General features: G+C 53.5%; 2 protein-coding genes across 2 annotated transcripts; both read left to right on the top strand.

Annotated features, from left to right (window-relative positions):
* Positions 1–1,571: 1,571 nt before the first annotated feature.
* LOC132594462 (uncharacterized protein CXorf49 homolog) lies at positions 1,572–7,507 on the top strand. Its single transcript, XM_060292033.1, has 8 exons — positions 1,572–1,596; positions 3,388–3,755; positions 3,963–4,946; positions 5,587–5,743; positions 6,273–6,349; positions 6,616–6,661; positions 7,241–7,282; positions 7,387–7,507. The coding sequence occupies exons 1-7, from the start codon at positions 1,572–1,574 to the stop codon at positions 7,279–7,281; spliced, it is 1,698 nt and encodes a 565-aa protein (XP_060148016.1). The 3' UTR covers position 7,282; positions 7,387–7,507.
* A 10,409-nt stretch (positions 7,508–17,916) lies between these two features.
* LOC132594463 (uncharacterized protein CXorf49 homolog) lies at positions 17,917–23,895 on the top strand. The gene is made up of 8 exons (XM_060292034.1): positions 17,917–17,941; positions 19,733–20,100; positions 20,308–21,288; positions 21,972–22,128; positions 22,658–22,734; positions 23,001–23,046; positions 23,629–23,670; positions 23,775–23,895. Exons 1-7 carry the CDS (start codon positions 17,917–17,919, stop codon positions 23,667–23,669), a joined length of 1,695 nt encoding a protein of 564 aa, XP_060148017.1. The 3' UTR covers position 23,670; positions 23,775–23,895.
* Positions 23,896–25,213: the final 1,318 nt, after the last annotated feature.

Genomic DNA, 25,213 nt, shown 5'->3' on the forward strand with positions numbered 1-25,213 from the left:
AACGGACAGAAAAGGTGAGGCCAGTCACATGGCCTCATGGTTATGTCCCACTGTAGGGCTGAGAGGACACATCCCACTGTAGGACACATGTCCCACTGTAGGGCTGAGAGGACACCAAAGCCATCAGGAGTGTTCTGGTGAGAGGGGCCCCAGCATCACTAGAAGTTTGGTGGTTGCTCCCCTCTGGAGGCCAATGCCAATGATGGAAGGAAAGTGGTCCCGACCTGGGCTCATTACCACCCATGGGAGCCAACGAATTCTGACATGATAGAGGGCAGAGGGCAGCTCTTAACCAAGAGATGCCAGCAGACCACATTTCCAGTAACGACCAGCAAGGTCAGAGGGGCAGTCAAGAGTGCCTGCTTGACCGGCAGAAAGCTGAGAAGATGGCTCAGACAGCATGGCTCCCTAGGGGCAACGACAGCCAGCAAAAGGCAAGAATGCAAGAGAAGGAGGGCCATCATCCCGCTAAAAAGCCACAGTCTCCTGCTCAGTTCCTGGTCCTCAGCCAATTCAGAGACTGGCCCCACTGAAGAGGTGGATGAGTCCTGAGGAGGAAGGATCCAGAAACAAGGCAGTGGGTTATGACCGTCCCTAAAGAGAATGACTGCCGGTTCTCAGGTGACTGTACCCGGAGGCTAGAAAAAGACCCAGACACTTCTACTACTACTGGACACAGGATCTGAGCTGACATTGATCCAGGAGGCCCAAAGTGTCATGATGGGGCCCCATTAGAATGGGGCTTATGAGGCCCTGACATTAAAAGGAGTTGGGAATAGAGACCGGTTCACAGTGAGCTGAATGGGTCCCTGGACCAAAATAGCAGTCATTTCTCCACTCCCCAAGCTGATAATGATAAGTGATGCACTTGGCAGTTGGAGCAATGACTTCCACATTGGGTCACTGCTCTGTGGGGTAAGAGCTATCCCGGTGGGGAAAGCCAAGAGGAACCTCTGACACTGGCTCCCACCCCAGGCCAAGAGAGTAAGTCAAAAGCAGTATTGGATCCTGGTGAGCATAGGGGGCTAAAGCAGAGATTAGTGACATCATTGGAGACGTATGGGATGCAGGGGAAGAGGAGGTAGGAGAGCCACAGGGACGAAGAGAGTGGAGAAGGTGAGAAGAAGTTCTGGGAGTCTCTCTCTGGGGGAGGGAGGAAGGGAATGGAAATGGTGAGAGGGAAGACGGAGGCTTCCACTGAATCCACTGGTAATGTTTCCTAGGGTGCTGGTGGATGCAGGAGATTTTGCTATATCCTTCCTTATCCATTTTAACATATTTGAAATAGCACACCACGACTTAAAAAGTCACTGGGAGAAGTGGAAGAGGGCGGTATCCACAAACGGGCAGGCACCATCGGGGGCAGGCTCGAGGAGGAGGATTGCAGATTTACAGTGCACCCAATCTCCCCTGCTCTGAAACTTCTCCAGCACGGCCAGCTTCTCAGGTGCAGACCCAGAAAACTGGGCCTTTGAGTTCCACAGGCAAGAGGGGTTCAGACACCCCAGGACTCTCCAGGAGGTCAGCCAGAGCAGGTTGCAGGAGAGAGAGGTGACTGAAGACAGAGGAGTATGAACGGGAAGGAGCAGAAGGAAGGTATGGGAGGAATGGAGCGGTGTCAGAGTAGGAGTGGGGTGGCAGACACGGGAAATTCTAACACCCATGGGCCGTATAGAAACCAAGGGAGGCACCACTCCCCAGACATCAGTACTGCTCAGCTCAGGGGAGCTGAGAACTGACAGTTCCAAGAAAAATTGAGAGACACCTGGCTATCCACACCCACCGCCATCACAACTGGTAGGCCTTGGTTGTGCGTCCTTCAAAACTTTAAAACATACTTGTACATATACTTAAATGAATTCTCATATATTACATAGGATTCACTGGTGTGTGTGCGTGTGCCCACGCACGCAAGTGATTTAACTTACAAATGTGAATCCAAAGCCATCGTTCTGCAACTTGCAGTTGGAAGTCAGGCGGATGCTTTCGAAAGCTGTGAGAATGGCCTGATGCATTCCGTTGGACTGCCACGCTTTATGCTACTGGATGCTAAGCCACGTTGCATTCATCCGTTTCCTTACTGACGGGAATTTGGAGTGTTCCCAGTTTTTCCCATCACCAACTCCCTTGTGCATGTGTTCTTGTACACTACAGGTACCAGCGTGTCTCCGGAAGAAGTACCAGGCAGCGGACTTGCAGGAGCATAGAGGAAATAGATTCTTTCTTCCTTCCTTTTAAAGATCTTGGGCTAAAAGCAAGGACTCTGGAGTCAGATTGATTGGTTTCAATCCTGCCGCTGATCCCCACGAGCCGAATGACCTTGGGCCAGTGGCCGAACCTCTCAGTGCCTGTTTCCTCACCGGGAAGAGGCCAGTAATAGTTGGTACTATAGTTAAAGGCGTGTCACGCGGATGCATTATTATTTATGCCCAGCGCTTAGAAGAGTGCCAGGCACAGAGTCCGTGCCGGCACTAAGTTGCTTTCAATGGATTCTGCCAAATGCGTCTCTTGCACCACCGCCACAGGGGTTTGCTCCTAACCTCTCCCACCCTCGGAATGGTTAAGCTCTTTGAAGGTTGTCAACCTAGTGTGTGAAACCCGATTCGTGGTTTTAGTTCACATCTCCAGGATCAGCGGTGGGGAGCATCTTTTGGGGTGTAACTGGCCACTGCGATTTCCTCTTCTTTGAATTTGCCTCAGAGAGGGGGAAGGACTGATGGAGCGAGGCCAACCCCAAGTCTATCCGCCACACCCGCCTGCCAGGAACGTCTGCTGAGCCACATTTGATGGAGCAGTTGAGACAGAGACCTTACAGAACAAAAATACGATCCCTTTGCTCTCTGGCCGACCCCTGATCACTGACTGCGGGACTCCTGTGCCCATTCTCCTGTTGGGTCTTAAGGCTTGCGGTGGAAGGGAGGCTGGCAAATGCTTTCGGCGCGTGCTAGGCATCCAGCGCCTCCATCTTGACGTTTCATCCCCACCACCCCTGGAGCCCGGCGCCCTCACTCGCCGACGCCCTCGACCCCCTGTATACATGGGAAACGGAGGCTCAGAGCTGTGACTCTAACCAGAAAGGGGAGGCGGGACAGGAGGAGGCGGGCCCAGAGGCTTGACAGAGGGAGGCACTCCCACCACCTCCTTCACCAGCCAACTGCCCGGACCGCCCACGGGCTTGCGAGCAAACCAGAGGCCCTCGGCCCCATTGGTTAGGTCTCGACGGGGGCGGGCGAACAAGGAGCCCGCTGGTTGGCGGGGGCCGGACCAATGAGGAGGCTGCGGCGCGGGCGTGAGAGGCGCGCTGAAAGTGGCGCGTCCTTTCTTTTGAGGCGAGCTCGTGCGGCGCGTGAGGTGGCTGACGCTCCCTTCTGAGCGCCGCCCGCCTAGCCCGCCGTGACCGCGACCGCGACTCGGGCCATCGACCGTCGCCCCGGTTCTGGGGCCACCCGGGTCGCGACATGAGCTCCCCGGATGAGGTGTATGTGTTGAGAAGGCGTGTCCGCCCAAAAGTCAGGGAGCGGGCCGGCGTTCGCATAGCCGGCCCCGCAGTCCCGCCGGGGCCCGACCCAGGCCCCGAGCCTGGGGAGCCGCGGAGCGGCAAGGGCGGAGGCGGCTTCCCGGACCCCGAGGGCTTCCAGTCGAAGCGGGAGATGCTGAAAGGGCGAGGGCCGGTGCTGTGGGGCCGCGAAGGCCGACCTGGCTCCCCAGATGAGCACACGAGGGACCTCCTGGACCTGATCGACGAGTCTGAGGCGGCCAAGGAGGCCAACCTGCAGCAGCTGACCGACCAGGATGTGCTGGGCGTCCGCAGATACCCGGACCCCGAGGGCTTCCAGTCTGAGCGGGAGATGCTGGAAGCGCGAGGGCCGGTGCTGTGGGGCCGCGAAGGCCGACCTGGCTCCCCAGATGAGCACACGAGGGACCTCCTGGACCTGATCGAGGAGTCTGAGGCGGCCAAGGAGGCCAACCTGCAGCAGCTGACCGACCAGGACGTGCTGGGCGTCCGCAGGTACCCGTCCCCGGAGAGGTCCACTGCCTTCAAAGAGGCCACTGGGTCGACACTGCGCCTCGAGGCGGGTCCCGGCGGTCGAGGAGCGCCCGGCCAGAGCTGTGGGGAGGCGTCGACGGCTCCAGCCGGCCCTCTCCACCTCGGTGGGCCTGAAGCGGGCCGGGCCTTGGGGAACCCTAAGAGAGGCACTAAGCGTAGGTTGAACGTGGCTGCGGATCGCCAGCGGCGCTCCGCGGAAGGCCTGGCCTGGCTGCTGTCCGACTCCGAGTCCTCAGATGAATTCAGTGAGACACAGCTGATGACGGTGAGCACTTACCGCAGAGGAGGAGGCCAGGCCAAGCCCAGCAGACCCGAGGATCCCGGGGACACTCCCAGACACTCAAAGTTCCAAGTCAGGGAGAATTACCGTCACGTGACAGGCTCTTCCCTGTCCTCGGCTCCGCGAGGACTCTCTTCGGTTGTGGAAAGGCAGGGCGTGGGAAAGCAGGGCATCTCTTCCCCTAAGAAAATGCAGAGCGTGCTGTGGGGCAAGGGGGGCAGCAAGCCCAGCTACCCGGGAGCTGCTGCTGCTGCTGCTGCTGCTGCTGCTTCTGTTTCTGCTGCTGCTCCAGGTGGCCTGCCGCAGGTCACTCCTAGGAAGAACGGAGCCCAGGAGAAGAAATCCGTCGGGGAAGCGTCCAAACTTGCCCTGGGGGGAACCTTCCGTTCCCGGGGGCAGCGAATCTCGGCAACTCCCGTGGAACCGGCCACCTTCCCCCCAATCTCTGGTATTCCGCTGCCTGGGAGACCCAAGAGTTATACCTTGGTCCTTTCGGGAACCAAACAGTCCAAGCACAGTGGCGCTGGGAAGAAATCCGTGGTCAGGTGGGCAAGGGAGTCTGAGGCGGTGGCGGGAGAAGATAAGGACCCAAATAGAGACCCAGCCCCAAAGGGCCAAGTGAGTAGGCCATGCTCCTCCTCTCTCCCCACTCTTCCCCCCCCCACAGCACCCAGGGCACACGTCTTCACCCATGCTGCCTCTGTCCACCCCTCAGAGGTCAGCATTGGGTGCCCCTCGGTCACTGGGTCATTACGATGCCAGATCGGGCTCCTTTTCCTAGGGACAAACATTAAGGTAGCACTTCGGGTGTCCTGGGCCCGGTTCTCCACCCTTGGCCTCTTTCCAACCTCCTCTGAGAGACTTGGGCTGGGATGGAAGGGAGGGCTGGTAGCTGAATTGGGTCGGGGGATCCCTTAAAAGCTTCCCCGGAAAGCCTCAGTATTTAGACTCACCAGCTTCCTGAATCCTCCTTCCTAGCTGTTCCCCAGACCTTCCTTGCAGGGGGCCTGGGCTTTCTCAGTGTCCCACTGTTGTGCCTAGATCAGCTCTGCCTGCTGGCCTGGGGCTGCCTGAGGGAGAAAGTGCTAATGAGATCAGCCTTTCAATTCCCTTCCCAATTCCCTGCCTCACCCTGGCCCGAATCACACAACTCTCTCTCTCTCTCTCTCTCTCTCTCTCTCACACACACACACACACACACACACACACACACACACACACTTCCTTAGTCCAAATCGGTGAGAAATTTTTGTTTCAGCTGCTCACTCACAGGCCAGGGACATCTTGTCTGCGCATGCATCGTAGAAAAGCCAGCAGTGGCGACGTCAACACCAGAGGCCCCCAAGATCCAGGAAACTCAGAACCCTTGGCCCTGAACCAGGAAGAAGTCATGCCCAGGGGGCCTGCCCCCTCAGGTGAGTGTCGTGGGTTTGATATGAGGGGAGGGAAGAGGGGTTGAGGACAGAAACCTCTGCCTCTGTCTCTGCCGGGGGCACAGCCTTGCTCCCAGGCAGCTTCTCCCACAGAAGACGGGGTGCTGGCAGGGCTGGCCTTGAGCCACATCATCCTCTGTGTGGGGTTTGTGCGGCCGGGGTGATCGGTGGCAGTGCCCCAAACAGCTGCTCCGGGTGTAGACTTGCAGGGGAACAGCCTTTTCTGTTAAGTCCTGTTCGGCCACATTGCTCTCCCACGTGCTGGCTGTGGCTGCAGCTCTGGGAGGGTCGAATCCAGAGCCACATTGTTTGGGGACCACAGTGGCGAAATGGCTGTCCCCGGGGAACAGGGGAAGCAGGCCCAGAGACAAGGTTCCGGCTGCTGGGCGGAGCAGGGGCGGCTGGTTGCCAGCAGAGGGTGGTGCTGCCTCACCTCACTTTAGAGCCCGCTTGGCCCTTTCCACCTCACTGGGAGCCTGGGAAGCTGGATTGTGTGTCCTTTCCCTCTCAGGTGACCGGGGGCCACTTGACCATCCCCCAAGACCGGAAACGCAGCAGCAGCCACTGGGAACGCCCTGCTGTCCTTGGGTAATGCTTCCACTGCATCCTGGAAATGCAGGCCCAAACTCGAGGGTGGGATCTGGGTCCAAGTTCAGCTGACATGTGTGGGCTCCCCCTCCCCTGCCCCCATCACGTACCCCACGGAGGGAGCCCACCTCCTTTCCACTGAGGAGCCCTTGCCAGTCTAACCACCCGGCTTTGGGGTGGAGGGCCCAGGGGAGAGGAGAAGGTGGAAGAGAGAGGAGGCCAGAGTATACTAATCATTTCTCTTCCTCCTCTGTCTGCTGGCCTAGTGTCTCGAGCTAAAGAGAGAAGTAGACGAACTTAAGGAGCAACTTGGTATGAGGAACCAGGGCCGGAGAGCGGTGTCTTAGTGAAGAACCCGGGTGGGCACCTGGGGTGGGGGTGGGCTGCAGGTGCGGTGGGCCTGGCAGGGACGATCATCCCTGTGGGGAGGAGAACCTCTCAGGCCTGGTCCTGGAGCTGGCTGTGCATGTACAACTGGGCGTGTGTACAAATAGCAAAGTACTGTCTGGACTGCATGCACACTTTGACAACCAGACCAGTCCTAGGGAATGTCCTTCTGATAGGACTTTTAGAGATGCCTCGTTGATTTTTCCCTTGAACTGCTGCTTGGTGTGGCTTCTAAGGTTCTTGTTGGATTGTTTGTGTGTGTGACAAGTTCTGAGTGGTTGTGGCACGGCCCACAGCATGAGAGCTGCTGGCACATTTTGTTTCCCTTTAGGAACCGGTTCCACATTCAATTTGGGTGGTGGGGAGTGATCAGGCCCAGAGCTCTTTGCATCGGGTCTGGAGGGGTTTCAGGTATCAGGGCTAGGCGGTTCCTCACGGGAATAGGGGGACGGGCTTCTGTATCCCTCTGTCTGGAGCGCCTGCTAATGCCTGTCCCTGTTGCAGCCGCCATGCAGTACCTGGCTGACAAGTTGCAGACCCTTTGAAGTGAGTGTTACACACACCGTACCCCTTCCCACAGTCCTGGCTGTTGAGCAGGGCTGGGGGCTGGCCCTGGCTTCAGGCTCTTCCCTGACTCTGCTGTTTCACAGGTTGAGCCCAGCGTCTTCCTGCAAGAGGAGCAGCTGGTACCTTTGGGGCCCTGGAGCTGTGGCCAAGCTCGTTCCCTCCTGTTCTGCCTCAGCTAGGGCTTCCTCTCCCCCTTGTTTTGCCCCCGCCCCGCCCCAGTTTCACAGCAGTTTCCAATTAAAGTACCTCTCATATTCTGTGTTCTGCCTTCTCTCTGGAGGGGTAGGGGTCGGGGTCGGGGTAGGGGGCCGGGCCGGGGCGCTGCTCCACGTCAGAGCCTTTTCCAGAACGGTATCTGTGGCGTCCTGTGGTGGGGACTCTGGGCCAGCCTCTGTTACCATCCCTGCAGTCAAGCCAGCGGAGTGTCCCAGGTCTGGGTCCTGTGTGTGCTCTGCCTGGCCACATTGGCACGTCCTCCCTTTCCCCCGAAGGCCCTCTTCTAGCTCTCTCCAAACCCCCCTCCTCCTCTGGGGTCTGGCGGTTCCCATTCATCTCTGCCATTCACCCTTCCCATCAGCAGGAACTCATGACCCCCTTCCAGAGCTCCAATCTGGAAGCATTCACATCCTCCCTGCCCTAGCCAGCTGACCACCCTCCTCCAGCCGGGTCGTCTGTACACCCTTGAGTGGAAATTGGCCTGTCAGGTTCTATGGCGAGTGTGGTTAGTAGGTCTGTGTTGTTGCATGGTCCCCGTCAAATACTCTTCCACCAGCCCCGTGACACAGATTTTCCTGGAAATGATATTTCCGTGTCCCAGCTCAATCTCCCAGACTGCCTCTTTAGGACACACGAGATTGAGTCTGAACTCCATGTTCGATTTCCCCCTCACTCGAGGTTGGGGAGCACTTCCTTCCCTCAGCCAGGACCCAGGGCTGTACCAGCCTGAGACTCAGAGGGACAGATTTGTGTTTGAGTGAGGCAAGGGTGGTTCTGCCTGACACCCTTCCTGAAAGACCGGTGTTTTACTACACAAAAGGGGGTATGATGGTAGATTGGCTATTCAAGGTTGGTGACGGTGTGTCCCTGTGTGTGAATAAATGTAATCAGGGGTAATCTCCCTTGAGGGAGAAAGATGTGATTCAGGGAGTAAAGGGAGTAGAGGCTGGTCCAGGTTCTGTAAGGCATTGAATGAGCAAAAGCAAGGTTCGGATCTGTTTTGTTCAAAGGTTGTCGTTAAATTCCCAAAACATAGGAGGGGGATGATGCAGAAGTCACCAACCCCCACGACAGGGTGTCGGGATGCTCGAAATGTTGGATTCGCTGGAGGTGGCTCTCGATCCTACTCTGTGATCCTATGATGTCTGACAACTACTGTGGGTGTGGATGGAATGAGATTGGGAAGGGTGGCTCCTCAGAGTAGCTCATCTTAGAATCAGGGGACCCATATATGAGGCCACCCAACATGAGCTACCCGGGACAGGGGCAGGATGGGCGCAGTGAGGATGGAAAGTAAGGAGTGACTGCACCTGGACAATGGGGAGCACTTGGGTCCACCCTTCCCCCATATTCTCACCCTGACTCCCTTCCAGAGTCCACGGCATGAGTTCAGGTGGGCAGACCACAGGTGGGATGGGACAGTCACAGACCTCAGGGTCAGAAAAGAACGTTCGTGGGACTTAATCCTTCCCCTCAAATCCCTCCCTGGAGAAGGTGGGCTTGATTGCTGCCCAGGCCTCTGGCTGGATTCCTAGAATGTACCCAGTGCCCCACCCAGCCTGTACCAGGCTTATGTTCTAGCCCCTCTTGCTCCGGCACTGCCCCCCACTGAGCTGAGGCCATTACCAATGAGTGTGTGTGCACTTCGAGGAAACAGAGCTAGCTTAGACCTTGGACCTGCCTCTGACCAGTAGAGACAGTCATTCCAGGTCATGTGTCCCTGCAGACACTCTGGAGAGAGTGAAGCTAACTACAGGCTGGAGACAGCCATCACAGGAACTCGCTTCCCAGTGCACACTATGGATGTTAATAGAATGTTAACAGAATGTTCATAGAAACCTTATTCATAGTCACCCCAAACTGAAAGCAATCAAGATGTTATTCAACAGATGAACGAATAAAACCATACATCTATAAATGAAACATTTTTTAACAATACAAAGGAAGGAACTCTTGATACATGCAACAACTTGGATGAATCGCAAATGCATTATGCTAAATGAAAGAAGCCAGTCTCAAAATGTTACATACTGTGTGATTGTGTTTGTATAATATTTGGAAAAGGTAAAACTATAGGGATGGGAAACAGATCACCAGTTATCAGAGCTTTGGGATGGGGGAGATGGTTTGACTACAAAGCAGCAGAATGAGGGAGATTTTGGGGCTGATGGAACTGTTTTGTATCCTGATTGTGGTGATAGTTACACAAATCTGTCCATGTGTTAAAACTCATGGTACTGAAAACAAAAAAGTTAATTTTACTATGTAATAAATCAAAATATATGTAACTAAAAAAATTAAATGTGTCATACATAAAGGCTTGGGAATCATAATGGCATGCAAAATAGTACCAGCATTCTCAAAAGTGACATTGAAAGTCAGAAAACTTTTCAGCCTGAAATTATATATCAGCTATCAAATAAGCATGAAATTAAAGGTAATATTAAAGGTAATATTTGTTCATGCAAAGTCTTAAAAGAAATTATCACCCATGGTACCTGGAGAATGAGTCCCATCAAAACACTGTGGTAAACCAAGAACAATGAAGACATTAGTTCTAGGAAGCAGAAGATCCCACTTAGGGGTTTGGTAAAGGAGTGTTCTAGGAGCGACACTAGGCAACCAATAAAGATTGAAACTGGGTCCAGGAAAGTGATTTCCAACAACAAAGGAATGGACATAGTTGAAGATTGAGAAAATATTGCCAATAGGCCTATGACAGAAATGTAAGCTCTTGAGGGAAGGAACGTCATCTGTTTTTCTCAGTGATGTAGCACCATGTGTTAGAACAGTACCTGGCATGTGGTAAGCCCTCAATAGAGAATTGTTAAATGGAAAGGAGAGAAAGAGTGAATGAGAAGAGAAGAATTTGACACAGCAAGTATACACTGACTCTTAAGGAGTTTTTATGTGAAGGTGAGCAGAGAAAAATGGTGTCGCTTGAAGGGAAATTGGAATCAAAAGAAGGTTTTCTTTAATTGGGAGAAACGACAACATACTTGTATGCTGATAGGAATGATCCAAAATAGAGAAAACTATTTATGAATGAGGGAAGTTTGTTTCTGATTGCCTGTATACTCTCAATGAAATGGGAAGCAAGGACATCTGGTGAGAGCGAAGGTGGTCCATGATCAGCAAGTACCCCCTCAACTTTCCCGGATCATCTTGTGATCTTCTTCTTTCTTTTACAATTTTATTTATTTATTTGGCTGCGCTGGGCCTCTGTGGCTGCGCGCCGGCTTTCTCTAGTTGCGGTGAGCAGGGGCTACTCTTCGTTGTGGTGCGCGGGCTTCTCATTGCAGTGGCTTCTCTTGTTGTGGAGCATGGGCTCTAGGCACGCAGGCTTCAGCAGTTGTGGCACGCAGGCTCTAGAGCACAGGCTCCAGTAGCTGTGCCGCACAGGCTTAGTTGCTCCGTGGCATAGGGGATCTTCTGGGACCAGGGATCGAACCCGTGTCCCCTACATTGGCAGACAGATTCTTAACCACTGTGCCACCAGGGAAGTCCCGTGATCTTCTTGTATGGAACTTTTCATAATAAAGTGCTGTGAAAAATTAAAAAGAAGTGCTTTTGTTCATTAAAAGGTATGATAAAAAGAGTGAAGGCAAGCTAAAAACTAGAAGATATTTACATAACATGAAATCATCAAAGAATTAAAGTATAGAATACATAAAGAACTTCCACAAATAAATATGCAAACAACCCAAGGGGAAAATGGGCAAAAGACACTAAATGAACACCTCATAGACAAGAAAATCCCCAAGGCCAAGCATATGAAAAGCTGCTCAATATTATTACTAATATTATTACTAATCAAGAAATTGCAGATTAAATCTACAATGAGACGCCATTTCACTACCACAAGATTGACAACAATTTTGTACTTTGTTAATATCAAATGTTGATGAGGATGTGGAACAGTTAAACACTGTTGATAGGAGTAGAAATTAGCATGACCCCATTGTAAAAACTCTGGCATGATCTAGTAATGTTGGAAATCTTCTTTCCCTATGAGATGACAATTTCAGTCCTAAGTATGAGCACTGGAACACAGCTTCCCAGCCATTTGATTCTATGGCTCACACAGAAAATGATGATTGTATGGCATACAGGAGTAAGATGACAAAGTTGTTCAGGGCCAGAACCAAGCGGTCCAGGGGCTGCTGTCTGGCTGTCTCTGGAGATGAAGGCCTCAAAGTCCCAGGTCCAAAAGTTGGAAAGCTCTGCCCTGGAAGGCTCTTGTACGTGGGCACCAGGAAACATGCGCCAGAATGTTTATAGTAGCGCTATGAATAATATCTGCCCAAATGGAAACAACCCAAATTACCCATTGACAGTAGAATGGATACATAGGTTGAGATACAGTTGATTCTTGTTATTTGTAGATTCCATACTTGCAAATTCCCCTATTTGCTAAAATTCATTTTTAACCACAAATCAGTACCAGAGTGCTTTCCTCCTCATTCGAGAGAGCTGTGAAAAATTTGAGTTGGTGGAATATGTTCCCAACTGAGGTCAAACAAGGTGACGCCCTGCCTTCTGGTTTCAGTCTCATACTGCAAGCAAGTGTCCTTTTCATGATTTATTTGGTGCCACATAGTTTGCATTTTTGTGCTTCTTTGTTGGTGATTTCATAATTAAAGATGGCCTCCAAGCTTAGTGCTGAAGTACTGTCTAGTGTCCTTGAGTGCAAAATGACTATGACGTGCACTCAAGAAAATATGTGTGTTACATAAACCTTGTTCAGGCATGATTTATAATGCTGTTGGCTGTGAGGTCAGTGTTAATGAATCAATAATATTTGTATTAAATAGAGTGCCTTTAAACAGAAACACACATGAAACATGATTACGCAGCGATCAGTCGATGAAAATGTTGTGACCAGCGGATGGTAGGAACTTGAAATTATATTTCCCTTAGGAGCAATGTTTCAGGATTGCCTAATTCAGTGTTCATGGCAACTTTATAGACTGCAAATAACTATCATGATAATGAGAGTCTACTGTATATTCATTTGGTGGAACAGTGTACAGCAATGAAAATGAACAAGTGCCTGCCACATGCGACAACAGGGATGAATCTCAGTTACACAGTATCACACGGGAGAAGTCAGAAACAACACAAATGATTCCATTTACATAAAGACCAAAGGATGCAGCAAAACCAACGTTGTTAGGAATATGAACCTATGTAGAGAATAACTAAAGAAAAGGAAGGGAACGCTGAAGACAAAGGATAGAGGTTACTTCTGAGGAGGGTGAAGGGAAAGGAATTGGAGCTTCCATGCAAGGAACTTCTAAGGTTATGGTGACGTTTGAAAAAACACTGCTATAAAAGTTTACTGAGGGAATGAATGGCTCCCAAGTCTGTATCTCTCTCTAGCTTTGACCCCTCACTGGTGTTCCAGAACCAAATTTCTAAGTGCATTCTGGCTAATTCCACCTGCATGTCCTATAAGAAACACAACCTTAATGTATCCAAAATCCCATCATTTCCCTCCCAATCTTTCTTTACTTCCTGTGTCCTTATGCTCCCCACCACAAAGTCACTCAAAACGGAAATGTTAGTCACCTTTGACTTCTGCTTCCTTGTGGTGGCCATAGAAACATGCCCCTCCGATCCACTGCAGGGAACATAGTAGATTGGCAAGTGCCAGCTGCCACTTCTCTGGCACCACCATTGTTTGTGCCAAGATCCCACATCCTCTGGGTAGCTCCCAGCCAGTGACTGAGCATGGCAGGGGCATACTGCTTCAGGACAGGGACTCCTCTAAATGGCAGCTGTAGGGTGGGGACTCCACATGAGCCTGAACAAACTAAACTAAACGGAACTAAAGTTTACTGTTAGAACGAAACTGCATCTGAGATTCTTCTTATCTGACCCTCCTTTCCCCCACGTCTCTCTTACAGACGTCAGACCCGCATCGCACCCTGAAGAAGAAGACTCATTCCTGCTCCTTCTCCTTTATCCTTCACATGCCATTCTCCCATCATGTTCGTTCATGTCCAATCATGCCTTGGTGTCCGTATTTTTGGAGGACCCAAACTAACAAAAGTGGTACCAGGAGTGGTCTGAGAAGTTAGCTATAAGATGGGGTTTATGGACCAGCTCACTCACTGCCCAAATGACAAAGAGCGTACCATTTTGAGTGTTATGTGGGGCATGGATAATCTCTAGCACAAGGTTACCTCCTGATTCCTTAAGGTTTTATCCATACGTACCTTGAAAAATATCCCCGTGGAGGGTCTTACTTGTGGCCTGTGAGATGATTCAGGCCTTTGAATGGTAGGGAGGGCACTATGTCTATAGGGAGGGCAGAGGCGGCTGTTCATCACTGTTATACTGGCGCCCTGCGAAGACATAATGAGAAACTAAGGGACATTACCAAACAGTTAAGGGCCAAGTGTAAGATTCATGGGGTTTTCTTGGTGGCTTACAAAATGCCCTTGCCTCCTGCAGAGACAGCTGAGTAGCTCACAGATTATGCGATAACAGTAAGTGCAGAACTCCAGAGATGTATACATCCTTGACAAACACAGGCCTGTTATGGGAAGGTCAGGGCCCTTTTTGGAAAAACTTCAGACTCTGAAATGTAGGCCGGGTATATTGGCATGGATGTCTCCAAACGTTGGCTTATCAGATCCAAACGTCCTGAGGCCTCAAAGCTTGCAGGGTGGCCCTTCCTTCCCTAGCAAGAGCTAACACATGCCCTGTGCTGGTAGATGCTACAGAGTCTGCTCCCCCACAAAGTGACAGACGCCTCTCCCAGGGAAACCCTCATGTCTTCTCCATAAACTCACTGGGATATGCCGAGCCTGATAAGGGGAAAAAGAAATTATACACCAAGAAATAACAAGCCTGTACTGGCAGGAGCAGGGCAATATCCCTGGGATTGGATTTTGAGGGTGCTGGATCAAGTGGACAGGAATATAAGAGTGGATAAGCAAGTTTTACTGAGCGGAGGCGCTTTCTCATGCCATGGGATTTAACACACGGGCAAGGACTCCAGGAGGTGGAGGAAATTCACTGCCAGACTGGCCCTTTGAAACTTTGAGAAAGTGATGGCCCATAAGGAGAGAAGTGGAAATGCCTGCCTTGGATTGGCAGATGGCAGAGGAAGGAACAAAAAGGTTGAGTGATGCAGACATGCTAGAACGGACAGAAAAGGTGAGGCCAGTCACATGGCCTCATGGTTATGTCCCACTGTAGGGCTGAGAGGACACATCCCACTGTAGGACACATGTCCCACTGTAGGGCTGAGAGGACACATCACTCACCAAAGCCATCAGGAGTGTTCTGGTGAGAGGGGCCCCAGCATCACTAGAAGTTTGGTGGTTGCTCCCCTCTGGAGGCCAATGCCAATGATGGAAGGAAAGTGGTCCCGACCTGGGCTCATTACCACCCATGGGAGCCAACGAATTCTGACATGATAGAGGGCAGAGGGCAGCTCTTAACCAAGAGATGCCAGCAGACCACATTTCCAGTAACGACCAGCAAGGTCAGAGGGGCAGTCAAGAGTGCCTGCTTGACCGGCAGAAAGCTGAGAAGATGGCTCAGACAGCATGGCTCCCTAGGGGCAACGACAGCCAGCAAAAGGCAAGAATGCAAGAGAAGGAGGGCCATCATCCCGCTAAAAAGCCACAGTCTCCTGCTCAGTTCCTGGTCCTCAGCCAATTCAGAGACTGGCCCCACTGAAGAGGTGGATGAGTCCTGAGGAGGAAGGATCCAGAAACAAGGCAGTGGGTTATGACCGTCCCTAAAGAGAATGACTGCCAGTTCTCAGGTGACTGTACCCGGAGGCTAGAAAAAGACCCAGACACTTCTACTACTACCGGACACAGGATCTGAGCTGACATTGATCCAGGAGGCCCAAAGTGTCATGATGGGGCCCCATTAGAATGGGGCTTATGAGGCCCTGACATTAAAAGGAGTTGGGAATAGAGACCGGTTCACAGTGAGCTGAATGGGTCCCTGGACCAAAATAGCGGTCATTTCTCCAGTCCCCAAGCTGATAATGATAAGTGATACACTTGGCAGTTGGAGCAATGACTTCCACATTGGGTCACTGCCGAGGACCAGCCCCAGCTGAACAGGTTTCACCCAAAGGGGAAGACGGAGTCGGCGTGGACAGAGCACAAGACACCTCAAAGGATGCAAGGCTCTGACAAATTTATTCTTCGTGATTTCAAAGCATTTATACTATAAAGTGATCTCATTTTCAAATTCAACATCCTCATTCCCACACCAAAAACTCCCCCACATAGGCCACAAAACAAAGGTAATTTACATCAGCAGATTGATTAAAACAGGTTAGGTAATTTTCCCATCGCCCAGAGTCTCTCAAAACAGGTTAAGTCCATGTTGGTCACATCTACGTCAGGAACTCTGTTTACGGTTTCTTCATTCTTCTCAAAAAATTAAGGTGTTCTTGTACCTGCACATTCTGCTCAATCAAGCTATAAACTTAAGCAAATAATTCTATTAACAATTAAAAGCAAAAATACAACATTTCATCCACAGATTTTCTAACCCTATCATTATAATCCAAACAATGTACATTATTTTTTATACTTCTAGAAGGCCATGGAAACGGACATTGTACCATGAACTCATTGATTAAAGCTACTGTTGCATAAAACCTTGCCACCATACCCAAGTATTTCCCAGCATGTGTATAACTCCACTGGGAGGCCATAACTCTTGCAATTCTTCTTTTAAAATCAAAAGCTACTGCAAAAATATTCCCACCATTATATTTCCCCAACAAATATAATCATTAAAAAAGCCGAAGTAGCTACAATTCTTCTCTTGGTTTTTACCCTAACTTGGGGTTTTTCTTAAACCCCTGCATTAAAACTATACATTTTTCCCAACACCAATAACAATCCTACAAAAATCACCTTAGGCAAAGGCAGGGGAAAACAAGGGGAATCACACAGAGCAAAGCTTTGCTTCCACACAGAGGAAAGCTGTGGTCCACGGAGAAAATGGGAAACAAAGCCCTGCTGCGGCGGAAGAGCAGTTGCCATTGGCCAGGTCTCTTATCTGCCACCTGGGTTCCCATCTGAGCTGGGCGTGGGAAGCGAAGCAGCCATGGGGACAAGTTGGGGGGGTGAGGGTCTGTGCCCCACCTCTGTTGGCCCCCAAGTTCTCTCCTGATGGCCCCTCTGCGACTGTGCCTGTCTTAGGTTGTTCCTTCCCTGAGGAATCTTACCCGTCTCTGGCTAACCAGCCATCCTCCGGGGCCAAGCAGGGAGATGTGAGGTGTGCGAGTGAGCAAGGTGCAGCGCCCCCAGAGAAGATCAGTTCTCTGTCACCTTGATAGCCCATGCCCCCGTGGCCTCCACGCCCAGCACCTGCCCTGGGATTCCCTCGCCAACTGGCGGGGCCCCGGCTCTAGTCACATGTCTTCGGGAACCCAGGTTTCTCCTCCAGAGAGGGCCCAGCTTACAGCACTGGGCAAGAGAGACCAATTACACGGCACCAGCCACCAGGAGGGAGCTGCTCTTCATGGAACAACAGGGTAGGGGGAGTGTAGAAAACCCTGTGTTCAGGAAGCTTTGCAAACAAGAGCTTTGCTTTTCCATTTTTATGTCCAACAGCATCAGCTTTGCAGAGGAAAACTTTGCCTCTCCATATTTATACCTGACAGCACCAGCTTTGCTGACACTAAGGGTCTCGTCCGTGCTGAGACTCAAAGGCACTTCCTATGTGGCTCCCGACAGGTCACTGCTCTGTGGGGTAAGAGCTATCCCGGTGGGGAAAGCCAAGAGGAACCTCTGACACTGGCTCCCACCCCAGGCCAAGAGAGTAAGTCAAAAGCAGTATTGGATCCTGGTGAGCATAGGGGGCTAAAGCAGAGATTAGTGACATCATTGGAGACGTATGGGATGCAGGGGAAGAGGAGGTAGGAGAGCCACAGGGACGAAGAGAGTGGAGAAGGTGAGAAGAAGTTCTGGGAGTCTCTCTCTGGGGGAGGGAGGAAGGGAATGGAAATGGTGAGAGGGAAGACGGAGGCTTCCACTGAATCCACTGGTAATGTTTCCTAGGGTGCTGGTGGATGCAGGAGATTTTGCTATATCCTTCCTTATCCATTTTAACATATTTGAAATAGCACACCACGACTTAAAAAGTCACTGGGAGAAGTGGAAGAGGGCGGTATCCACAAACGGGCAGGCACCATCGGGGGCAGGCTCGAGGAGGAGGATTGCAGATTTACAGTGCACCCAATCTCCCCTGCTCTGAAACTTCTCCAGCACGGCCAGCTTCTCAGGTGCAGACCCAGAAAACTGGGCCTTTGAGTTCCACAGGCAAGAGGGGTTCAGACACCCCAGGACTCTCCAGGAGGTCAGCCAGAGCAGGTTGCAGGAGAGAGAGGTGACTGAAGACAGAGGAGTATGAACGGGAAGGAGCAGAAGGAAGGTATGGGAGGAATGGAGCGGTGTCAGAGTAGGAGTGGGGTGGCAGACACGGGAAATTCTAACACCCATGGGCCGTATAGAAACCAAGGGAGGCACCACTCCCCAGACATCAGTACTGCTCAGCTCAGGGGAGCTGAGAAGTGACAGCTCCAAGAAAAATTGAGAGACACCTGGCTATCCACACCCACCGCCATCACAACTGGTAGGCCTTGGTTGTGCGTCCTTCAAAACTTTAAAACATACTTGTACATATACTTAAATGAATTCTCATATATTACATAGGATTGACTGGTGTGTGTGCGTGTGCCCACGCACGCAAGTGATTTAACTTACAAACGTGAATCCAAAGCCATCGTTCTGCAACTTGCAGTTGGAAGTCAGGCGAATGCTTTTGAAAGCTGTGAGAATGGCCTGATGCATTCCGTTGGACTGCCACGCTTTATGCTACTGGATGCTAAGCCACGTTGCATTCATCCGTTTCCTTACTGACGGGAATTTGGAGCGTTCCCAGTTTTTCCCATCACCAACACCCTTGTGCATGTGTTCTTGTACACTACAGGTACCAGCGTGTCTCCGGAAGAAGTACCAGGCAGCGGACTTGCAGGAGCATAGAGGAAATAGATTCCTTCTTCCTTCCTTTTACAGATCTTGGGCTAAAAGCAAGGACTCTGGAGTCAGATTGATTGGTTTCAATCCTGCCGCTGATCCCCACGAGCCGAATGACCTTGGGCCAGTGGCCGAACCTCTCAGTGCCTGTTTCCTCACCGGGAAGAGGCCAGTAATAGTTGGTACTATAGTTAAAGGCGTGTCACGCGGATGCATTATTATTTATGCCCAGCGCTTAGAAGAGTGCCAGGCACAGAGTCCGTGCCGGCACTAAGTTGCTTTCAATGGATTCTGCCAAATGCGTCTCTTGCACCACCGCCACAGGGGTTTGCTCCTAACCTCTCCCACCCTCGGAATGGTTAAGCTCTTTGAAGGTTGTCAACCTAGTGTGTGAAACCCGATTCGTGGTTTTAGTTCACATCTCCAGGATCAGCGGTGGGGAGCATCTTTTGGGGTGTAACTGGCCACTGCGATTTCCTCTTCTTTGAATTTGCCTCAGAGAGGGGGAAGGACTGATGGAGCGAGGCCAACCCCAAGTCTATCCGCCACACCCGCCTGCCAGGAACGTCTGCTGAGCCACATTTGATGGAGCAGTTGAGACAGAGACCTTACAGAACAAAAATACGATCCCTTTGCTCTCTGGCCGACCCCTGATCACTGACTGCGGGACTCCTGTGCCCATTCTCCTGTTGGGTCTTAAGGCTTGCGGTGGAAGGGAGGCTGGCAAATGCTTTCGGCGCGTGCTAGGCATCCAGCGCCTCCATCTTGACGTTTCATCCTCACCACCCCTGGAGCCCGGCGCCCTCACTCGCCGACGCCCTCGACCCCCTGTATACATGGGAAACGGAGGCTCAGAGCTGTGACTCTAACCAGAAAGGGGAGGCGGGACAGGAGGAGGCGGGCCCAGAGGCTTGACAGAGGGAGGCACTCCCACCACCTCCTTCACCAGCCAACTGCCCGGACCGCCCACGGGCTTGCGAGCAAACCAGAGGCCCTCGGCCCCATTGGTTAGGTCTCGACGGGGGCGGGCGAACAAGGAGCCCGCTGGTTGGCGGGGGCCGGACCAATGAGGAGGCTGCGGCGCGGGCGTGAGAGGCGCGCTGAAAGTGGCGCGTCCTTTCTTTTGAGGCGAGCTCGTGCGGCGCGTGAGGTGGCTGACGCTCCCTTCTGAGCGCCGCCCGCCTAGCCCGCCGTGACCGCGACCGCGACTCGGGCCATCGACCGTCGCCCCGGTTCTGGGGCCACCCGGGTCGCGACATGAGCTCCCCGGATGAGGTGTATGTGTTGAGAAGGCGTGTCCGCCCAAAAGTCAGGGAGCGGGCCGGCGTTCGCATAGCCGGCCCCGCAGTCCCGCCGGGGCCCGACCCAGGCCCCGAGCCTGGGGAGCCGCGGAGCGGCAAGGGCGGAGGCGGCTTCCCGGACCCCGAGGGCTTCCAGTCGAAGCGGGAGATGCTGGAAGGGCGAGGGCCGGTGCTGTGGGGCCGCGAAGGCCGACCTGGCTCCCCAGATGAGCACACGAGGGACCTCCTGGACCTGATCGACGAGTCTGAGGCGGCCAAGGAGGCCAACCTGCAGCAGCTGACCGACCAGGATGTGCTGGGCGTCCGCAGATACCCGGACCCCGAGGGCTTCCAGTCTGAGCGGGAGATGCTGGAAGCGCGAGGGCCGGTGCTGTGGGGCCGCGAAGGCCGACCTGGCTCCCCAGATGAGCACACGAGGGACCTCCTGGACCTGATCGACGAGTCTGAGGCGGCCAAGGAGGCCAACCTGCAGCAGCTGACCGACCAGGACGTGCTGGGCGTCCGCAGGTACCCGTCCCCGGAGAGGTCCACTGCCTTCAAAGAGGCCACTGGGTCGACACTGCGCCTCGAGGCGGGTCCCGGCGGTCGAGGAGCGCCCGGCCAGAGCTGTGGGGAGGCGTCGACGGCTCCAGCCGGCCCTCTCCACCTCGGTGGGCCTGAAGCGGGCCGGGCCTTGGGGAACCCTAAGAGAGGCACTAAGCGTAGGTTGAACGTGGCTGCGGATCGCCAGCGGCGCTCCGCGGAAGGCCTGGCCTGGCTGCTGTCCGACTCCGAGTTCTCAGATGAATTCAGTGAGACACAGCTGATGACGGTGAGCACTTACCGCAGAGGAGGAGGCCAGGCCAAGCCCAGCAGACCCGAGGATCCCGGGGACACTCCCAGACACTCGAAGTTCCAAGTCAGGGAGAATTACCGTCACGTGACAGGCTCTTCCCTGTCCTCGGCTCCGCGAGGACTCTCTTCGGTTGTGGAAAGGCAGGGCGTGGGAGAGCAGGGCATCTCTTCCCCTAAGAAAATGCAGAGCGTGCTGTGGGGCAAGGGGGGCAGCAAGCCCAGCTACCCGGGAGCTGCTGCTGCTGCTGCTGCTGCTGCTTCTGTTTCTGCTGCTGCTCCAGGTGGCCTGCCGCAGGTCACTCCTAGGAAGAACGGAGCCCAGGAGAAGAAATCCGTCGGGGAAGCGTCCAAACTTGCCCTGGGGGGAACCTTCCGTTCCCGGGGGCAGCGAATCTCGGCAACTCCCGTGGAACCGGCCACCTTCCCCCCAATCTCTGGTATTCCGCTGCCTGGGAGACCCAAGAGTTATACCTTGGTCCTTTCGGGAACCAAACAGTCCAAGCACAGTGGCGCTGGGAAGAAATCCGTGGTCAGGTGGGCAAGGGAGTCTGAGGCGGTGGCGGGAGAAGATAAGGACCCAAATAGAGACCCAGCCCCAAAGGGCCAAGTGAGTAGGCCATGCTCCTCCTCTCTCCCCACTCTTCCCCCCCCCCACAGCACCCAGGGCACACGTCTTCATCCATGCTGCCTCTGTCCACCCCTCAGAGGTCAGCATTGGGTGCCCCTCGGTCACTGGGTCATTACGATGCCAGATCGGGCTCCTTTTCCTAGGGACAAACATTAAGGTAGCACTTCGGGTGTCCTGGGCCCGGTTCTCCACCCTTGGCCTCTTTCCAGCCTCCTCTGAGAGACTTGGGCTGGGATGGAAGGGAGGGCTGGTAGCTGAATTGGGTCGGGGGATCCCTTAAAAGCTTCCCCGGAAAGCCTCAGTATTTAGACTCACCAGCTTCCTGAATCCTCCTTCCTAGCTGTTCCCCAGACCTTCCTTGCAGGGGGCCTGGGCTTTCTCAGTGTCCCACTGTTGTGCCTAGATCAGCTCTGCCTGCTGGCCTGGGGCTGACTGAGGGAGAAAGTGCTAATGAGATCAGCCTTTCAATTCCCTTCCCAATTCCCTGCCTCACCCTGGCCCGAATCACACAACTCTCTCTCTCTCTCTCTCTCTCTCTCTCTCTCTCTCTCTCTCTCTCTCTCTCTCTCTCTCTCTCTCTCTCACACACACACACACACACACACACACACACACACACACACACTTCCTTAGTCCAAATCGGTGAGAAATTTTTGTTTCAGCTGCTCACTCACAGGCCAGGGACATCTTGTCTGCGCATGCATCGTAGAAAAGCCAGCAGTGGCGACGTCAACACCAGAGGCCCCCAAGATCCAGGAAACTCAGAACCCTTGGCCCTGAACCAGGGAGAAGTCATGCCCAGGGGGCCTGCCCCCTCAGGTGAGTGTCGTGGTTTTGATATGAGGGGAGGGAAGAGGGGTTGAGGACAGAAACCTCTGCCTCTGTCTCTGCCGGGGGCACAGCCTTGCTCCCAGGCAGCTTCTCCCACAGAAGACGGGGTGCTGGCAGGGCTGGCCTTGAGCCACATCATCCTCTGTGTGGGGTTTGTGCGGCCGGGGTGATCGGTGGCAGTGCCCCAAACAGCTGCTCCGGGTGTAGACTTGCAGGGGAACAGCCTTTTCTGTTAAGTCCTGTTCGGCCACATTGCTCTCCCACGTGCTGGCTGTGGCTGCAGCTCTGGGAGGGTCGAATCCAGAGCCACATTGTTTGGGGACCACAGTGGCGAAATGGCTGTCCCCAGGGAACAGGGGAAGCAGGCCCAGAGACAAGGTTCCGGCTGCTGGGCGGAGCAGGGGCGGCTGGTTGCCAGCAGAGGGTGGTGCTGCCTCACCTCACTTTAGAGCCCGCTTGGCCCTTTCCACCTCACTGGGAGCCTGGGAAGCTGGATTGTGTGTCCTTTCCCTCTCAGGTGACCGGGGGCCACTTGACCATCCCCCAAGACCGGAAACGCAGCAGCAGCCACTGGGAACGCCCTGCTGTCCTTGGGTAATGCTTCCACTGCATCCTGGAAATGCAGGCCCAAACTCGAGGGTGGGATCTGGGTCCAAGTTCAGCTGACATGTGTGGGCTCCCCCTCCCCTGCCCCCATCACGTACCCCACGGAGGGAGCCCACCTCCTTTCCACTGAGGAGCCCTTGCCAGTCTAACCACCCGGCTTTGGGGTGGAGGGCCCGGGGGAGAGGAGAAGGTGGAGGAGAGAGGAGGCCAGAGTATACTAATCATTTCTCTTCCTCCTCTGTCTTCTGGCCTAGTGTCTCGAGCTAAAGAGAGAAGTAGACGAACTTAAGGAGCAACTTGGTATGAGGAACCAGGGCCGGAGAGCGGTGTCTTAGTGAAGAACCCGGGTGGGCACCTGGGGTGGGGGTGGGCTGCAGGTGCGGTGGGCCTGGCAGGGACGATCATCCCTGTGGGGAGGAGAACCTCTCAGGCCTGGCCCTGGAGCTGGCTGTGCATGTACAACTGGGCGTGTGTACAAATAGCAAAGTACTGTCTGGACTGCATGCACACTTTGACAACCAGACCAGTCCTAGGGAATGTCCTTCTGATAGGACTTTTAGAGATGCCTCGTTGATTTTTCCCTTGAACTGCTGCTTGGTGTGGCTTCTAAGGTTCTTGTTGGATTGTTTGTTTGTGTGTGTGACAAGTTCTGAGTGGTTGTGGCACGGCCCACAGCATGAGAGCTGCTGGCACATTTTGTTTCCCTTTAGGAACCGGTTCCACATTCAATTTGGGTGGTGGGGAGTGATCAGGCCCAGAGCTCTTTGCATCGGGTCTGGAGAGGTTTCAGGTATCAGGGCTAGGCGGTTCCTCACGGAGATGGGGGACGGGCTTCTGTATCCCTCTGTCTGGAGCGCCTGCTAATGCCTGTCCCTGTTGCAGCCGCCATGCAGTACCTGGCTGACAAGTTGCAGACCCTTTGAAGTGAGTGTTACACACACCGTACCCCTTCCCACAGTCCTGGCTGTTGAGCAGGGCTGGGGGCTGGCCCTGGCTTCAGGCTCTTCCCTGACTCTGCTGTTTCACAGGTTGAGCCCAGCGTCTTCCTGCAAGAGGAGCAGCTGGTACCTTTGGGGCCCTGGAGCTGTGGCCAAGCTCGTTCCCTCCTGTTCTGCCTCAGCTAGGGCTTCCTCTCCCCCTTGTTTTGCCCCCGCCCCGCCCCAGTTTCACAGCAGTTTCCAATTAAAGCACCTCTCATATTCTGTGTTCTGCCTTCTCTCTGGAGGGGTAGGGGTCGGGGTCGGGGTAGGGGGCCGGGGCGGGGCGCTGCTCCACGTCAGAGCCTTTTCCAGAACGGTATCTGTGGCATCCTGTGGTGGGGACTCTGGGCCAGCCTCTGTTACCATCCCTGCAGTCAAGCCAGCGGAGTGTCCCAGGTCTGGGTCCTGTGTGTGCTCTGCCTGGCCACATTGGCACGTCCTCCCTTTCCCCCGAAGGCCCTCTTCTAGCTCTCTCCAAACCCCCCTCCTCCTCTGGGGTCTGGCGGTTCCCATTCATCTCTGCCATTCACCCTTCCCATCAGCAGGCACTCATGACCCCCTTCCAGAGCTCCAATCTGGAAGCATTCACATCCTCCCTGCCCTAGCCAGCTGACCACCCTCCTCCAGCCGGGTCGTCTGTACACCCTTGAGTGGAAATTGGCCTGTCAGGTTCTATGGCGAGTGTGGTTAGTAGGTCTGTGTTGTTGCATGGTCCCCGTCAAATACTCTTCCACCAGCCCCGTGACACAGATTTTCCTGGAAATGATATTTCCGTGTCCCAGCTCAATCTCCCAGACTGCCTCTTTAGGACACACGAGATTGAGTCTGAACTCCATGTTCGATTTCCCCCTCACTCGAGGTTGGGGAGCACTTCCTTCCCTCAGCCAGGACCCAGGGCTGTACCAGCCTGAGACTCAGAGGGACAGATTTGTGTTTGAGTGAGGCAAGGGTGGTTCTGCCTGACACCCTTCCTGAAAGACCGGTGTTTTACTACACAAAAGGGGGTATGATGGTAGATTGGCTATTCAAGGTTGGTGACGGTGTGTCCCTGTGTGTGAATAAATGTAATCAGGGGTAATCTCCCTTGAGGGAGAAAGATGTGATTCAGGGAGTAAAGGGAGTAGAGGCTGGTCCAGGTTCTGTAAGGCATTGAATGAGCAAAAGCAAGGTTCGGATCTGTTTTGTTCAAAGGTTGTCGTTAAATTCCCAAAACATAGGAGGGGGATGATGCAGAAGTCACCAACCCCCACGACAGGGTGTCGGGATGCTCGAAATGTTGGATTCGCTGGAGGTGGCTCTCGATCCTACTCTGTGATCCTATGATGTCTGACAACTACTGTGGGTGTGGATGGAATGAGATTGGGAAGGGTGGCTCCTCAGAGTAGCTCATCTTAGAATCAGGGGACCCATATATGAGGCCACCCAACATGAGCTACCCGGGACAGGGGCAGGATGGGCGCAGTGAGGATGGGAAGTAAGGAGTGACT

Source organism: Globicephala melas, chromosome X (assembly GCF_963455315.2).
Source record: "Globicephala melas chromosome X, mGloMel1.2, whole genome shotgun sequence".
Classification (NCBI taxonomy): domain Eukaryota; kingdom Metazoa; phylum Chordata; class Mammalia; order Artiodactyla; family Delphinidae; genus Globicephala; species Globicephala melas.

Bases quoted from the DNA above. Each gene is read 5' to 3' on its own strand.
- LOC132594462 (XM_060292033.1), top strand. From the start codon at position 1,572: ATGAACGGGAAGGAGCAGAAGGAAG. The intron at 3,756-3,962 runs GCCAAGGAGGCC...GCGGCCAAGGAG, and splicing joins TGATCGACGAGTCTGAGGCG to GCCAACCTGCAGCAGCTGAC. The intron at 6,662-7,240 runs GTATGAGGAACC...TCCCTGTTGCAG, and splicing joins CGAACTTAAGGAGCAACTTG to CCGCCATGCAGTACCTGGCT.
- LOC132594463 (XM_060292034.1), top strand. From the start codon at position 17,917: ATGAACGGGAAGGAGCAGAAGGAAG. The intron at 17,942-19,732 runs GTATGGGAGGAA...CCGCCCGCCTAG, and splicing joins CGGGAAGGAGCAGAAGGAAG to CCCGCCGTGACCGCGACCGC. The intron at 21,289-21,971 runs GTGAGTAGGCCA...TTTTTGTTTCAG, and splicing joins ACCCAGCCCCAAAGGGCCAA to CTGCTCACTCACAGGCCAGG.